General features: G+C 42.7%; 1 protein-coding gene across 8 annotated transcripts in view; it reads left to right on the forward strand.

The window, feature by feature from the left end:
• The window catches only part of FRYL (FRY like transcription coactivator), a 768,252-nt gene that overhangs the window by 622,218 nt on the left and 130,343 nt on the right, over nucleotides 1-15,691 (forward strand). For all 8 annotated transcript variants that reach the window (XM_033945802.1, XM_033945793.1, XM_033945809.1 and 5 more), the window contains one exon: nucleotides 4,863-5,003. In XM_033945802.1, coding sequence (XP_033801693.1) covers nucleotides 4,863-5,003 — 141 coding nt within the window. The remainder of the gene's footprint in view (nucleotides 1-4,862; nucleotides 5,004-15,691) is intronic.

The raw sequence follows: 15,691 nt of genomic DNA on the forward strand, positions 1-15,691 counted from the left end.
ATATGTATACCCTAGAGGAAAGGAGAGACAGGGGAGATATGATTCAGACGTTCAAATACTTAAAGGGTATTAACGTAGAACAAAATCTTTTCCAGAGAAAGGAAAATGGTAAAACCAGAGGACATAATTTGAGGTTGAGGGGTGGTAGATTCAGGGGCAATGTTAGGAAATTCTACTTTACGGAGAGGGTGGTGGATGTCTGGAATGTGCTCCCAAGAGAGGTGGTGGAGAGTAAAACTGTGACTGAGTTCAAAGAAGCGTGGGATGAACACAGAAGATTTAGAATCAGAAAATAATATTAAAGATTGAACTAGGCCAGTTACTGGGCAGACTTGTACGGTCTGTGTCTGTGTATGGCCGTTTGGAGGAGGATGGGCAGGGGAGGGCTTCAATGGCTGGGAGGGTGTAGATGGGCTGGAGTAAGTCTTAACAGAGATTTCGGCAGTTGGAACCCAAGCACAGTACCGGGTAAAGCTTTGGATTCTCGCCCAGAAATAGCTAAGAAGAAAAAAAAAAAAATTTAAATTGAATCAGGTTGGGCAGACTGGATGGACCATTCGGGTCTTTATCTGCCGTCATCTACTATGTTACTATGTACAGTCGGGTTGTAAGTTTAAAAAACAGGGCTAGCTAAAAGTCTACCTCTTAAAGCTAGGCAATTTGACAGCCCTGGAGCAGTAGTGTGAAATCCAGGGAAGTTGAGTATATGGGCGATGTCTGAGATACTGAAGAAAGTCTAGCACACTTAAATTTCAATATCTGTTTTAGGGTTATACAAAACAACAAATTAAATAAACATCAATTGCATAGCCATAGACATTTAAGCTAACATCTTCTTGGACAATCAGAGGTGAATTTTCCAATCAAAGTTTTTCTATGCAAAGATTTCATCACCAGAATTCTTCATTAGCCCATTTGTAATTTTTTATAAATGACTGTTTTTCATTAACTTATTTTCAATAGCTGGGGGGAAGAATGGTCTGCCGACATAAACTCATGTTCTTCAAAGTTCAAAGGAAATTTTAATAATAATAATAACTTTATTCTTCTATACCGCCACAATCTTGCGACTTCTAGGCGGTTTACAATCAAGAGTACTGGACGTTCAGCGAAATACAATAAGTAGATATTCAGAGGAAATACAGAGATCAGAGACCTCAGGAGGCAATAGTATAGAAATACAATTTGCTGAGCGAAAATGTAATATGTACATTTTAGTAGGTAATGTCCGACAGGACCTGTTGAGGATAAATAGCAACGTATTTGCGAGTCAATTATTTAGGTATTTCTGGAATAGGTATGTTTTTAGGCGTTTCCTGAATTCCCCGTATGTAGTGGGCGAAAGCAGTTGGTCTAGGTCTTTGCCCCATAGGACTGCTTGGTGAGAGAGAAGGTGTTCATGGTGTTTTTTCATTTGGCAGCCTCTAACTGGAGGGGAAATGAGTTTTGGGTGTGTGTTTCTCTTGAGTTTGTTATTAGAAAATGCGAAAAGGTCCGTTATATACTTGGGGTCAGGCCGTATAGTACTTTGAAGCAGAGGCAGGCAAATTTAAACCTTACTCGGGCTTCGGTTGGTAGCCAGTGCAGCTGCCGATAGTAGGGTGTCACGTGGTCGAATTTCTTCAGCCCGAAGATAAGTCTGACCGCAGCATTTTGCATTATTTGGAGTCGTCTCATATTCTTTTGTGAGATTGCTAGATAGGCGAAGTTGCAGTAGTCAAGCTGACTCAGTATGAGGGATTGCACTAGGATTCTGAATGTTGACGTATCGAAGTATGATTTAATGGTTCTGAGTTTCCAGAGAGTAAGGAAACCTTTTCTGAATAGGGAATTTTAAGTTGAAACATGACCTCCAATAGCTGTACCTTATAATAGATTATTCCAATCTTCAACATGGCCACTGTGTCTTTTGAACTCTTTCCGATGTCGGGAACATGTGTTTACTTCAACCAACCAATTGTGATCAGTGTCTAGTTCTGCAATTACTAGAGTTTGTCATAAATTTCATCAAATATTATAAGAACATAAGTGTTGTCAAACTGAAGCAGATCAAAGGTCCATTGAGTTCAGTATCCTGTTTCCAACAGAGGCCAATGTAGGACTCAAGTACCTGGAAAGATCCCAGAAGAATAAAACAGATTTTATGCTGTTTGCCTAGAATAAGTCAGAGTTTCCCATCTTAATAATGGTTTATGGACTTCTTTTAGGAAATTATCCCAAAAACATTTAAATCCTAACTGCTTTTACCACATTATGTGGTAATGAATTCTAGAGTTTAATTACATATTGAGTAAAGAAATATTTTTTTCATCTGAGCCTACTATTGGAATTTATAAGGGCTCTGTAAGACGTGACTTGAGTTTAGAATATCATGACCTCTGAAAGAAAGATAAATCAGAGTCGGCAAACATCTGCTTGATCTTTGTTGGGAATGTTACACTTCATGGCAACAGTTCATGTTATATACTTGGTACACTTCCATATGAGGTGATCCTAGTGGAGCATGAGGCCTTAGTGGACTCAGACACACAACAAAATAATAGTCATGGAAGAGCTTAGAATCTGTTTTGGTGACTTTATCATTCAAATTTAATTAAGGTGCTTCCCTTCCTAATTCCTTAGCTTCAAACTGTTGATCACAGATATTTCCTTCACGAGCTGGGAGCTCATATAAAGGAGTTCTACATTAGGGACTCTTGGACCCCCATTACCAAGAAAAATGGTTTTAAATCAACCTATCATTTTTAGAATTTTGGTGGCTAAAAATATTGTTTAGTTTAGACAATCTGATAGCCATGTTTACTTAAATAAGCAGGAAAAGGGTTCCACTTCCTATGCAGGAAAGCACTTGCTCACCAAAGAGCCCATTTCTGTTTGTTAATTTTTTTGTCTTTATTGTCTTCATGTTACATTTTTATGATTTTGTGAAAAAAACATAAAACCAGAAAAGTTTCTTTTACAGAATCATGTTCTTTTTTCTGGGTGTTTGAAGTGTTCATGTCTTGTGTTTTCTCTTTATATTTGAAGAATACCCTACGTTTCTTATTGCTTGTGTAGCCCTGATCCCCTCTGCTTCCAGTTTGTGGGCTGTGGCCAGCTTGTTGGTATCAGGACACCCGCAGCCAGTGCTCACAAAAAGATATTTCTGTTTAGAGTAGTTCTCTCAGTTTATACTTCACAAGTTGGGTGCAGGCCGGGGCCGAGGCCGGATAAATCCGGTAGGCTAGAGCATCACAATCCCATGGTTTCAATCACAAATCTTGGCCCTGTTATTTTCTCAGTAAAGGAAACAGCTGAGTCCAAAGTGCAATTGAAAACAGGAACTCTTTTTATAATTAAACTTGATTGTAGCATCAACCTTGAACTATTTACAACTCCTTCTGGTGTATAAGTTGAAACTAGTTCAAACAGCAACCAATAATAAAGTCACTTTAGAAAACTTTCCATTATGTTCCCCCACACTCTCCATGCAACTCCTTCACACTCGCAGTGAGCTACTCCTGTGTCCCAACTTCTTCCCTCAGCCTAGGGCCACGGTATCTTCCCCGCCAAGCTGAATCAACACCACACAGACCCTTGCACAGCTTAGAGTCTGTCCATTCACAGTTTTCCTTTTCAGATGGTGTCTACACACACTCTCAATCTCTGGTCCTGGTGACCCCTTGGAAAAGTAAAGTCTTTCTCTCCACTTTTAGCAAACTTCACTAGATTCCCTCTTTCTCCTCTCTGTTTGTCTACTCTTCTACAAACTCCTTTAGGCTCTCTCCTCACAAGCAGTCAGTACCTCAAGAATCTCCCTCAGTACTAGGGCTCTGGTTGGAGAAACAGGATAGCCATAAGCCTAGAATTAACTCCTCTCTCCCTTCTTATACTATAACCCCTCACCCCCACCCACCCAGGAAAGGGTCTCCAACACACACATCCTTCCACTCTGCACCAGAGGCATTTTACAGGGTGGTCACACTTGCAGTAAGAATAAGCATAAGTCAATTGAATAGTAGGTAGGGACATATGAAATAGTTTGCTAGAAAAGCTCATGAAGAATCATCCTAGTTGGAATGTGGCAGTCATAGAACCCATCTGTTTCAGTTGTTGGAGACCAGTGAGCGGTTACAGTTTCACCCTCCCAAACATTGCTTTAGAGACTCCTGCTCAGGAGCCACTTTCCTCATAGGCTCACTGGGAAGTTGAAAGAAACAGGCTGCCTAACTCTCACATACATGGTATTTTCTTCAGAAGCTATATATTGCAAGGATCATTTCTTTTTTTTTTTCAAATTCTTTATTCATTTTATCATCTTATAACAAGTACACAATATTACATCATAAAAAAATAAACACATCACTTGAATTTCTTACTAATGTCATCCTAAATATATAAATTAATCCCTCCCCACCCACCCTTCTCTTAAATATTTCAATCAAAAATATCATATAAATATTATAAACTTATTTAATGATTAACCTTTAAAAAGAAATTTATACCATCCCCCCATCCCCCTATGCAAGGATCATTTCAACCCAATCAATTTTTGATTCAACTAAATTGAAGTGTTTGTACCCCTTTTAGTTGCAAATTTTTATTCTAAATTTAGCTGTTATAAAATAATAATCATAATTTCTACTACATTTATTGTGATGATTATATTTGATAATATGACTGTCATCAACATTAGATACTCAAAGAAGCATAATCATCAAGCATAAACTTCATCCTTTGATTAAAATTTTTTTTTTTACATGAGAATAATTTTCAATTGGTTTCTTTTACGTGAAAATTATTTATTAGTTTGTTTAAACTTTTCTTTTGCTATATTGTCATTTTTCATCCTCCTCAATTAACAATTTAATGTTTTTTTTCAGCTTTTAGAGAAAGGGTTATCTGGCATGCAGCAGTCTCTGCTGCAGATCATCTACAGTCTTCTAAGTCATATTGACCTGTCAACAGCACCAGTGAAGCAATTTAATCTAGAGATCATAAAAGTAATTGGAAAATATGTGCAGGTAGGTCCATACACAGGATATATTTCTCAGAAAACATTTTAATGGCATTATGACGGTAAGGAGCTATCTAGTTTTAGGTGACAGGAACACATGTAAATGGCTTCTTATAGAATATCAACTAGAGGAAAAAGTGAACACCATGGGCAGTGTCTGGGTAGATCATGGGCAGACTGTGCAAATACACATGTAAATTATACTATGATTTACACATGTTCTTTAGGGCCTTAAACATAAGCATGTTTCTGCCATTTGCACTAGTATTCTGTAGGCACCTACTTTTCTTTATAGAATACGCTTGAAATAGGTTTTTCCTTCTATCTCACATGCCCTGTTAAATACACAATTTCATTTATTTATTTAAAAAATTTATATACCGTCTAAACCCTAGACGGTTTACATTCATAATGCATAAGACACAGACAACAGAACTTTTGCTTCATATCTCCCATTCAAGAGAACAGAATAATTAATTGTTACTGTACCCTTTAGGAAATGCTTTCTGATATAATGGTTTCAGATGTATCATTGTTCTCCCTAGAGTCTTTTAGCCGGGTACTCCGTCCGGCTAATTTAGATGACCACCTGGCTGTCATCTCTTTTGCGAATCCTGCTGTTGCCCCCGCCGCTCAAACATTTTAAAAGAACACCCTTTCACCGGCTGGGGATTCCCCGGGCTGACTCGGCACAGCTTGAAGAGCCGCCGGAAGTTGAACGTTTGACTCCCACCTCTGCCTGATTTTTTTTTCTTTTTAAAGTGCAAGCAAGCAACTTGAATTCATGCTCCAGGGTTCTAAAGTAACACTGTGTATGCCAGCTTCCCTTATTCCCCTCTGAAACCGGAAGTTACATCCCGAGGAGGGGAGGGAAGAGAAAGGAAGCTGGCACGGACAGTGTTACCTTTAGAGCAGGTGTGTCCAACCTGCGGCCCAACAAGGAGTTTTGTGCGGCCCAGCTTCTCCTTCTCTCCCTCCCTTCTGTGCCTCCCTCTGGCGGGTAGTTTTCTGGCCGGCTCCCTTGCTGCAGTTGTCGGCGGGCGTCCTCAGCTCCTCGTGCATGATCTGCGGCTGTGTCAGAAGCATTCCCTTTGATGTCACGACGTCAGAGAGAAGGCTTCTGAATCAGCCGTGAATTGCTTGCGAGGATCTGATACCTGCAGACGACTGCAGCAAGGGAACCGGCCAGAAAATAAACACTCGCCAGGAGACACAGAAGGAAGGGAACACTTCCAGCACAGGCGCGGATCGCCGACACAGTCAAAAAAAAAGAAAAAGTAGGGAAATATATTAAGAAAAATAGTGTATGAGAATGTGGAGATCAAAAAATCCTGACAGCAGATCGCCGACAGCCATAAAATAAATGCTTTCAGCACAGCCACAGATTGCATGAGGAGCCAACCACCATTGCCCGTAGCTTTCACCAGAAGAACGATTGCAGCTTAAGAGCCGGCCAGAAGGTAAATACCCGCCGGAGGGAGAAGGTCATGATGGGACTCGAGGGAGGGAGCATAAACTTGGACAAATGATGAAGGAAGGAGGGAGTGCGCACAAGCCATAGGATGGAGGGAGGGAGGGCACAGTAAGGGAGAATTGGGCGTCTGAGAAAGGGAAAGAGATGGTCCACATGGAGAGAAGAAGAAAGAGGAGAACTGTTGGGCAGAGAGAAGAGGGAGAGATACATGGTGGTGGGAGAGGAGGGAGGTAGAGATGCATGGGCGCAGAGAGGAGGGGGAGAACTTGCTTTGCCAACGAAGCCTCCTGGACTGGGTTTTGTTTTAAGTATTAAAAGAAGTGCCAGATTGGGCGTGGGGGTAGAGCTTATGGGGCCAAAATCAGAAGACAGAGAGATGGCGGGCAATGGTCTAAAAGGAGAGAAGCTGAACCTGGGGTGGTGTGGGGGAAGAGGGAAAGAGATACTTGAAGGGAGAACTGTTGGGAAGAGAGGGAAAAATGGTGGACTATGGATAAGGAGGCAGGTAGGCATGGAGAGAGGTGGGGGCAAGGGAGAGGGGTGGGGGGAAGGGGTGGGAGGCAAGAGGAAGAGAAAGGGAAGAGGGGTGGGGGGAAGGGATGGGAGGCAAGGGGAAGAGAAAGGGAGAGAAGTTGGATCTGGGGATGGAAGAGAGGTAGGGAGAAATTTTAGGCCTGTGGATGGAAAGCAGAGAGATGCAGCATCTCTCTTTTTTTTTTCCCTCCATTTCATTGTTTAGTATCAAGGGGGAGGGAAGAAGAAAAACAGAAAAGAGAGGGAGCAAAATGTTGGACCATGGGGATAGAGGAAGTGAGATGGACCCATGGGAGGGCATGAGGGATGAGATCTGGGATAAGAAAGGGGATGGAAAGAAAGGGAGTTATAGCCTGACCAGTGGAGAGAAGGAAGGGGATTCTGAAAGTGGTGAGCCATGTGGATGAGGTCAAAAGGGAGATGACAAGATGAGTGAGACAGCAGTGAATACAATGGTAGAAATGTGGTAATGGGGAGTAGATAGAAAGAAATAGGAGGCTGGGAAAGGATTGAGATGAGAAATGGGAGAGCTAAGAACTGAGAGAAGAAGGAGAATTGAGAGGTAGCTGAACATTTAAAAAGAAGAAGGTTGAGAAAGAAAGCAAGATTTGAGTGGACAGAGGCAAAAAAGAAAAGAAAAAGTTAAGAAAGCTGAAGGGAAAAAAACAATACGTTGGAGACAGGTATAAGGAAGGAATGGAATAGTATTGAGAAGAGGAGAAAAACTGGACAGCAGACACTGGAAAGAGAATTGGTAGAAGATAGACAAAAAGCAGAAAGAGAAACTGGTACCAAGATGATGGAAAAACAAAATATCCAGACAACAAGGTAGAAAAAATTGTTTTGTTTTGAATTTATTAACTGGAATATGTTAGCTTTGGGATATGTGCATCACAATTATTTTTGTATTCAGTGGCATAGTCATATACAGATGATTTGGGGGAGGGACTGGAGCCCAAAATTAGTGGATGGGCACCAAAATTTCTCCCCGCCTGAGTGCAATTTACAAATTCTTGAGCTATTGGGGATTCCCAAGCCCTGCCAACTGAAGAGGGAGAGATAGGAGAGAGATGCCAGGGCATGGGGGGAGGGAAGAGAAGGAGATAGAGATGCCAGACCATGGGGTGAAGTGGGGAGGAAGGAAAGGAGAAGAGAGATGCCAGAGCATAGAGTAGGGGGTGGAGACAGAAAAATGGAGAGGGGGTGAAACTGAAATGAATCATGTACAAAGGAGAGAAACGGCACAGGATATACAGTTTATTGAAGGGCATAAAAAGAGGGAAGATGCCGTATGGAAGATAGGGCAGACACTGGATAGAAGGAAGAGAGAGGGTGGACAGTGGATGGAAGGGGTGGGTAGAGAGAGAGGGCTGAGTGGAAGGGGCAAAGAGAGAGGGCGGATGTTGCATGGAAGGGAGAGAGGACAAACGCTGTATAGAAAGAAGAGAGCAAAGAGAAGATGATTGAAGCAGAAACGACAAAAGGTATAAAGAAAAGTTTTTGTTGCTTTACGTAGAATCAAGTAATATTATAACTGTATTGATAAAAGTTTATAAATAGGAAATGGAAATAAGGTAATTTTGGGGGGACTAAACCCCTTTCCTCAGCTCAGGATAGGATACCATAACAGCAGTATACTGTACTGTTTTGAAGAAAGATTTGACCTCTGAAAGCTAATTGAAAAATGGATTAGTCCAATAAAATGGTATTTTCTTATTTCTCATTATTTCTTTTATTTCTATTTGTTAATTTGTAAAGTGGTGATTGTTATGTATCAGGTTTTTTTCAAATTTACATCTACTGTCTTTATATTTTGCACAGTATTAGGGGACATGTGTCACTGTTTCTGTGGTTTTGCATTGTATGCAGAGTCGGGTTTCTTGGCATGTCAGTTTAACTTTTGTCTACATATTTCTATTTTTAGTTTGTGATTCTTCCATATTGGGTGTTTCTGTCTTCTTTGTGTATGAAAAGGACATGGTTTTCTGTTAGCATCGACTACACAGGATCAATTGACGGCAGGGCAGGATTAATTCGTCGAGGGCCCCTAGGCACACAAGTCCACTGGGCCACCCTGCCCCGCCCCACCATGCCCCCCCCCCCTCCATTTTCTTATTTTCTTCTTTATTTCCACTTTATTTATTTTATTTTAAAATTCAAAACAAAAAACAGATTACCATAAAAGTGCTAGTGTACAGTTTTTCTTCTATTCAACCTCCAAACATCTCTGAACAAATCCCCCCTTCCTTCCTAGAGGAAGAGATCTTCAGCTGGCAGAGCTTTGGGAAGCCCACCAACTTATATTTTGCATTTGGCTAGGCGGCAAAAAAAATTTAACACCTGTCATTTTATTGGACTAATACATTTCTCAATTAGCTTTCAGAAGTTAAAACCTCTTTTTTCAGGTCAGTAAACTATACTGTTGTTACAATATCCCTATCCTGACCTGAGGAAAGTAATTATGGTCTCTGAATTAGTAAAAAAAAAAAAAAAAAAAGTATTAAAATTAGTCCAATAAACAGGATCATCTTATTTCCATTTTCTATTAATAAACGATTATCAACACAGCTACAATAATACTTTATACTAAAGCAAAAAAAAAAAAAAAATAGAATTTTTTTTCTATCTTTGTTGTCTGGTTTCTGCTTTCCCCCATCTTCTCATCATTCTCTTCCTTCCATATGTGCCCTTTCTCTGCCTCTTCTGTATGGCATCTGCTCTCTTTCTATGCCTCTTCCAGAAACTGTCTACCTCTCCCTTCCATTCCCCCCCACACACACACATCTTTGGTCTGGCATCCATCATCTTCCCTCTGTTCCCCTCATGGTCTGGCATCTCTCTCCTTCCATCTCTACTTCCCTCCCCCCTGTGTTTTTTAGCAACTCTCTCTTTTCATTTCCTCCACTAAGATCTGATATCTCTCTCTCTTCTCTCTTCCCTTTCCTTCTCTGGTCTTTGATCTCTATTTCCTGCCTCTGTCTAAATTAAATTCTTTCTTACTATTCAGCCCTCAGTTTCCCTTTTTTCACTGTGTCTACTCACAGCTTGCCACCCCTTTCCTTCACCCCTCCACTATCTCACTAACTATCTTCTTCCCCATCCAGCATATGCCCTTTTTCTTTATCCCCTCTTTCCATCCAGTATGTGTTCTCTTTCCCCATTCAGCATTTGTTCCATTCAATATGTGTTCTTCCATTCAGCATTTGCTCTCCCCTCTCATCTCAATTGACATCCGTTTGCCCTTTGCTCTCTCTCCCCTTCTCCCCACTTCCATCATCTGCCCCTTCTCTCTCTCCCCTTCTCCCCACTTCCATCATCTGCCCCCTTCTCCAGGCCCCACTTCATATCTTCCCTGCCCCCTTCTCTCTCTCCCTTAAGTTCTGCGCAAAAATATGCAATCAGTAGTAAACAGTTTATTTGCCCTTTTTATTTGTTACATCGTCACTCCATACTTGAACGCGATGCCCTGCAGCGTATCACTGTCACCCACTTGATGCTCCACATAGCTCTCAGCTAGAGGCGCTGTGCTGTCACGCTAGCTGAACTGCCATAGGAGTGTGTCTTGGTGTGGGCCTGGCTCTGGGAGAGCTCGGCCTCTGTCTTGAACCCCGAGCGCAGGAAGATGGGCAAGCCGAAGCTGCCCAACCCTCCCTCAGCGTGCAGTGGCGTCAAACCATCCGCCATCTTCCTGCCACCGTGGCAGCATGAGCGCGGGTATCAGCAGATGCTGTGCAGTGTAGGTGGAAGAACAGATTGACGCAACCCCCCGATTCATGTGGCAGAAGTGGGGGAGAGCCCGCGCACACCACGCTGCTTCTCCTGGGGGAAGGGAGATGGGGGCTGCCGTCGCTGTCTGAAAAAAAAGCTGAGTCGCTGTTGTTTGCCCTCCTTCAGCGGGCCCCCCTGACAAGTTTGGGCCCTAGGCACGTGCCTACTGGGCCTATCCGTTAATCTGGCCCTGATTGACGGTGCAGGATCTTACTGTAAGAAAATATAACTCTGAGCTGAGGAAAGCAAGAAAAAACTATTATGGAGGTAAAATTACTAATTCTAATCATCAAAGTAGTATCTTATTTAGTTTCTGGCGCAAACTGACCAATTATGATCACATATCTTCTCAGGCTTTACTACCCACAGCAGACTCTCTTGCTTCTTTTTTCGAAGATAAAATTGTTACTATTAGGAATTCTTTTTCTGCAGTGAACCTTGACCTCTTTAAGGAATTCTAAGGATAATTCTATGTTGACACCAGCTGATCGCTTCTGGTATTCATTTGACTCAGTATCTGAGTCTCAATTCTCAAAACTTTGTGCAAAATTGATGAGAAGCAAATATATTATTGATCCTTTTACTCTATTCCGGAAAGTTATTTTGGAAATTAACTATTTCAGTCTACTTTTTCTTTTCAAATTTATGTATTATGTTTTACATTATTGTAAACTGAATCCAGCTCCTCTTGGTTGATGACTCAGTCTATAAAACTAAGTTTTAGTTTAGTTTAGGATCTGGCTTGTTTAGTTTTACATTACATTACATTAGGGATTTCTATTTCGCCATTACCTTGCGGTTCAAGGTGGATTACAAATGGGTTGTCCAAAGATTAGAAGTATTTAGGGAGTAGTTTGTACATTTCTTTGAGTTGCTAAGGATTACATCTGAGTTGTCATATTGGAAGTTCATATGTAGTAGTTGCAGGTGATGCTTGGGACATTTCTGATTGTGTTAGTTCGGTTTTATGTGTTTTATGAATAGAAGAGTTTTTATTTCTTTTTTGAAGGTTTTGTAGTCTATGGTCATGGTCAATAGGTTGTAGAGTTGTGGGTCGAGGGTTGCAGCTTGAGTGGCTACAATGTGTGTGTTGGTGTTCTAGTGCTCACTGCAGTGTTTCAGATGCTGCCTTTTCCTAGGTGCACCCTCGTTATGTGACTCATGGATTATTACTAAAAATAACTTTTTTATATAGAGGAGGGGGTTGTTAAAAAATGATCAGCACTGGCTGTCATATATACTAGGTACGCCACTGGATTTAATGACCCTATTCTAACCACCAATTTCCCCGTCCAACCCGGCTACTTTATCATGCCACCCGGCTGGAAAATATTTACATTGTATATGATCATTTCAAAGTATCATTCAATAAAAGAATGTAAGTTCCAGTGAGCCCAGGCTCCTGTTTTAAGCATAAGAATATAAGCAATGCCTCTGCTGGGTCAGACCAGAGGTCCATCGTGCGCAGCAGTCAGCTCACGCAGACGCCCAACAGGTCCAGGACCTGTGTAGTAATCCTCTATCTATACCCCTCTATCCCCTTTCCCTTCAGAAAATTGTCCAATCCCTTCTTGAACCCCAATACCGTACTCTGTCCTATCATGCCCTCTGGAAGCGCATTCTAGGTGTCAACCACCCGTTGGGTGAAGAAAAATTTCCTAGCATTTGTTTTGAATCTGTCCCCTTTCAACTTTTCCAAATGCCCTCTCGTTCTTATAGTTTTTGAAAGTTTGAAGAATCTGTCCCTTTCCACTTTCTCTATGCCCTTCATGGTCTTGTAGGTCTCTATCATATCTCCTCTAAGTCTTCTCTTCTCCAGGGAAAAGAGTCCCAGTTTCTCCAATCTCTCAGCAGATTCCCCCCCAAAAAGATACATTTTATAGTTAATTTTCAGGGATAAAATGATGGCTTTCTTGAAACTATCTGGCTAACAAATTATGGACTTTTCCTCTGAGAACTTGTCCAGATCTCTTTTGAGTCCTGCTATATTTGTTGCCTTGGTCTTGTCATCCAGCAACAGATTTCACAGTTTAATCTTGCACTTCCTGAAAAAAAGTACATTTTCTAGCTTGTTTCAGATTGATATGCTGTTTTGTTTTTTTTGTTTTTAATGTGAATAAAATATAACAATAAGAGGAATCCCAAAGTAATCAGTTTTGGGATTTCTGTGCAGTTAAATTAACCTAAGTACCTGGGTTATATAGAAAAAAAAATATATCATCCAATTATTTTTCTATTTATCAAAACATTAAAAAAAAAAGTGATAAATGTACTCAGAAAAACCCAAAGTGCTGTACACTGCCTTATGAAGGGGCCTGAGATTCAATTCCTGGCCCAGGTTTTCTGCTTCCCATGTTAGCACAAGCTGGGAATACTTCGGGGGTAAAGGGAGAACCATAGTCATTGTGGAATAGCAACATTTAGGGCCAGCTTTAGGCATATGACTCTGGGATTCTGCATAAACTAACAAAATAGTAATATAGTGAATGGCAGCAAATAAAGAACAAAATGACCCAACCTGTCTGCCCGGTTCACTTGTGCACTTATGTTGACGCATATGCATTCTCACTTGCAGCCCAACTGAAATTTTCCTCGCATCTTTTAACCAACATTTCATCCTCTTAGCTATCACTTTATATTCTCAGTGTGATAGGGTGAAGTTCTTTTCCCAGGCCAGCGGAGGAAGCCCAAGCAGTTGAGCTCATTGAGCCTGAGAGAAAAGCTAATCTGCATAAAACTGCATGTGCTGCTGGGACCTGTCCACTCACCTTGAGTGGATTGTGTTGCTGAAAAGAACAGCTCCCAGCACAGAGAGCTCAGAAGGCAGGAAGCTCCTTCGGAAATTTTTGTTTGTTTGTTTTGTTTCACTCACCACAACTTGTAGACATTTTTTATAAGCGATTTTAACTAGCAGTTCTCATATGTATCTAATGTACATCAGTTTTCTGAGTACGTTTTGGGGAAAATTCTATAAAAGGCATCCTGATTGTAGGCAGCAGTAGGCATCCCACTGCTGTCTAACCAGCCAATTGGGATGCAAGTTTTAAAAAAAAATAATAATAATCCCCCCCCCCAAAACCCCGAGGTAAGCTGCCTACACTATATGCGTCTGTTGTGGGTGCAAGAAGATGCCTAGGGACACTTAAGCTTGCCCAAGACTGATGTGGGCATGGTTTAGCCCGGAAGTGGCCTTGGGTGACCTTAAGCGGCTCTAGGCATCTCCCTAGGGCTGCGATAGGAAACTGAAATGTAGGCCATTAGAATTCTGTCCTATATTTATTTAAACTAGACGTGGCCACTAAACTGATTGCCGCAAGAAAACCTTCCTGCTGTGATCAACTGAGCGACCACGGCAGGGAACCTCCAGACCCCACTGCAAGTCGGCCAGCAGGAGGGATGTCCACTCCCTCCTGTTGCCACCCCCAAACCCCCCGATACTGTTTGCTGCAGGAGGGATGAGCAATCTGTCCTGCTGCCACCCCGAACCCCTCTCGAAGTCCCCCAGCAGGAGGATTGCTCACTCCCTCCTGCCAGAAACCCTGAAACACCCCTCCCCATCTGTGATAGGCAGGAGGGATGCCACTCCGTCCTGCCAACAGGGCCCCCATTGAACCCATGACTCCACCTCCCCCCACTCTGGCACTCCCCCCCCCCCCCGACCCAAACCCCACCCAACACCTCACCAGTACCTTATGAAGTTCAGCTGGCCGGAGGGATGCCTACTCCCTCCGGCTGCCAGGCCTGCCTCTTCACAATGGTGGGCCTTCCCTTCCCAGTGCACCAGGAATGGGTACATAAGAACATAAGAATTGCCGCTGCTGGGTCAGACCAGTGGTCCATCACGCCCAGCAGTCCGCTCCCGCGGCCGTCCCCAGGTCAAGGCCCTGATTGGCTCCTCCCATGGGAGTGGCCTTTGGTATCAGGCCACTCTCAGTGCATCCCAGAATGCATTGGGAAGGAGGCCTACTACTCCGTTTAGCTTAGGTGGGCCTTAGGCCCCTGGTGCATCCTAGGATACACCAGGAAGGGGAAAGCCCACCATTGTGAAGAGGCAGGCTTGGTGGCTGGAGGGAGTAGGCATCTCTCCAGCCGCCCAAACTACAGAAGGTACTGGGGGGTGGGGGGGTTGGGTCTTGGGGGTGTCATGTGTTCAAGAGGGGATCTGCTGGCAAGAAGGAGTGGGCATCCCTCCTGCCTATTGCGGGTGGGGGGTTGTTTTGGGGTTCCAATAGGAGGGAGTAGGCATCCTTCCTGCTGGAGGACTTCGAGGGGGGATTTGGGCGTGATGGCAGGAAGTATTGGGTATACCTCCTGCCGTGGATAGTGTTGGGTGTGGGTTTGAGGGTGGCGGCAGGAGGAATTAGGCATCCTTCCTGCTGGCCAAGTTCCTTTGCTATAATTAGCTAATGGGAAAGGAATAGGGGCAATTCTCTAACCGGCGCCTATGATATGAGCGCCGGTTAGAGCATTGGGCCAGTTAGGCAGAGTTGGGCATCTGTCCCTTAAGGCAGACTCGATTCTCAGCCGCTTCTTAGGCAGCTGCAGAAACTGGCGTCCTATACAGAATTTTCTCCTTTGTGCCTTCCTATTTTTAAACTTTAAATTTTGATTTTTACTCAGTTTTTCTATTGGACATTATGACTCACCAACCTATCTTCAGCCCTGGAGCATCGAGCCCTTTTGTCCCACACAGCATCCCTACTATAAAAATCATATTAGATAAGGCATACAAAAATCAATGCAGATCTCTAGGAATTTGAGAGGCATACTGGGTCAGAAATAAGGAAAAATATCCCAGCTAGTGTGGACTTGTCTCTGCTGGGCTTATTAGGAGCATACAGATGTGTGGCACAAGACACAGCCAAGAGTCCAAGTAGCTTCTTTAAAAGAATAGTGCCTTAGAGCTCCTGGGTTATGTG

The sequence above is a fragment of the Geotrypetes seraphini genome, chromosome 1 (genome assembly GCF_902459505.1).
Source record: "Geotrypetes seraphini chromosome 1, aGeoSer1.1, whole genome shotgun sequence".
NCBI classification, from domain to species: Eukaryota; Metazoa; Chordata; class Amphibia; order Gymnophiona; family Dermophiidae; genus Geotrypetes; species Geotrypetes seraphini.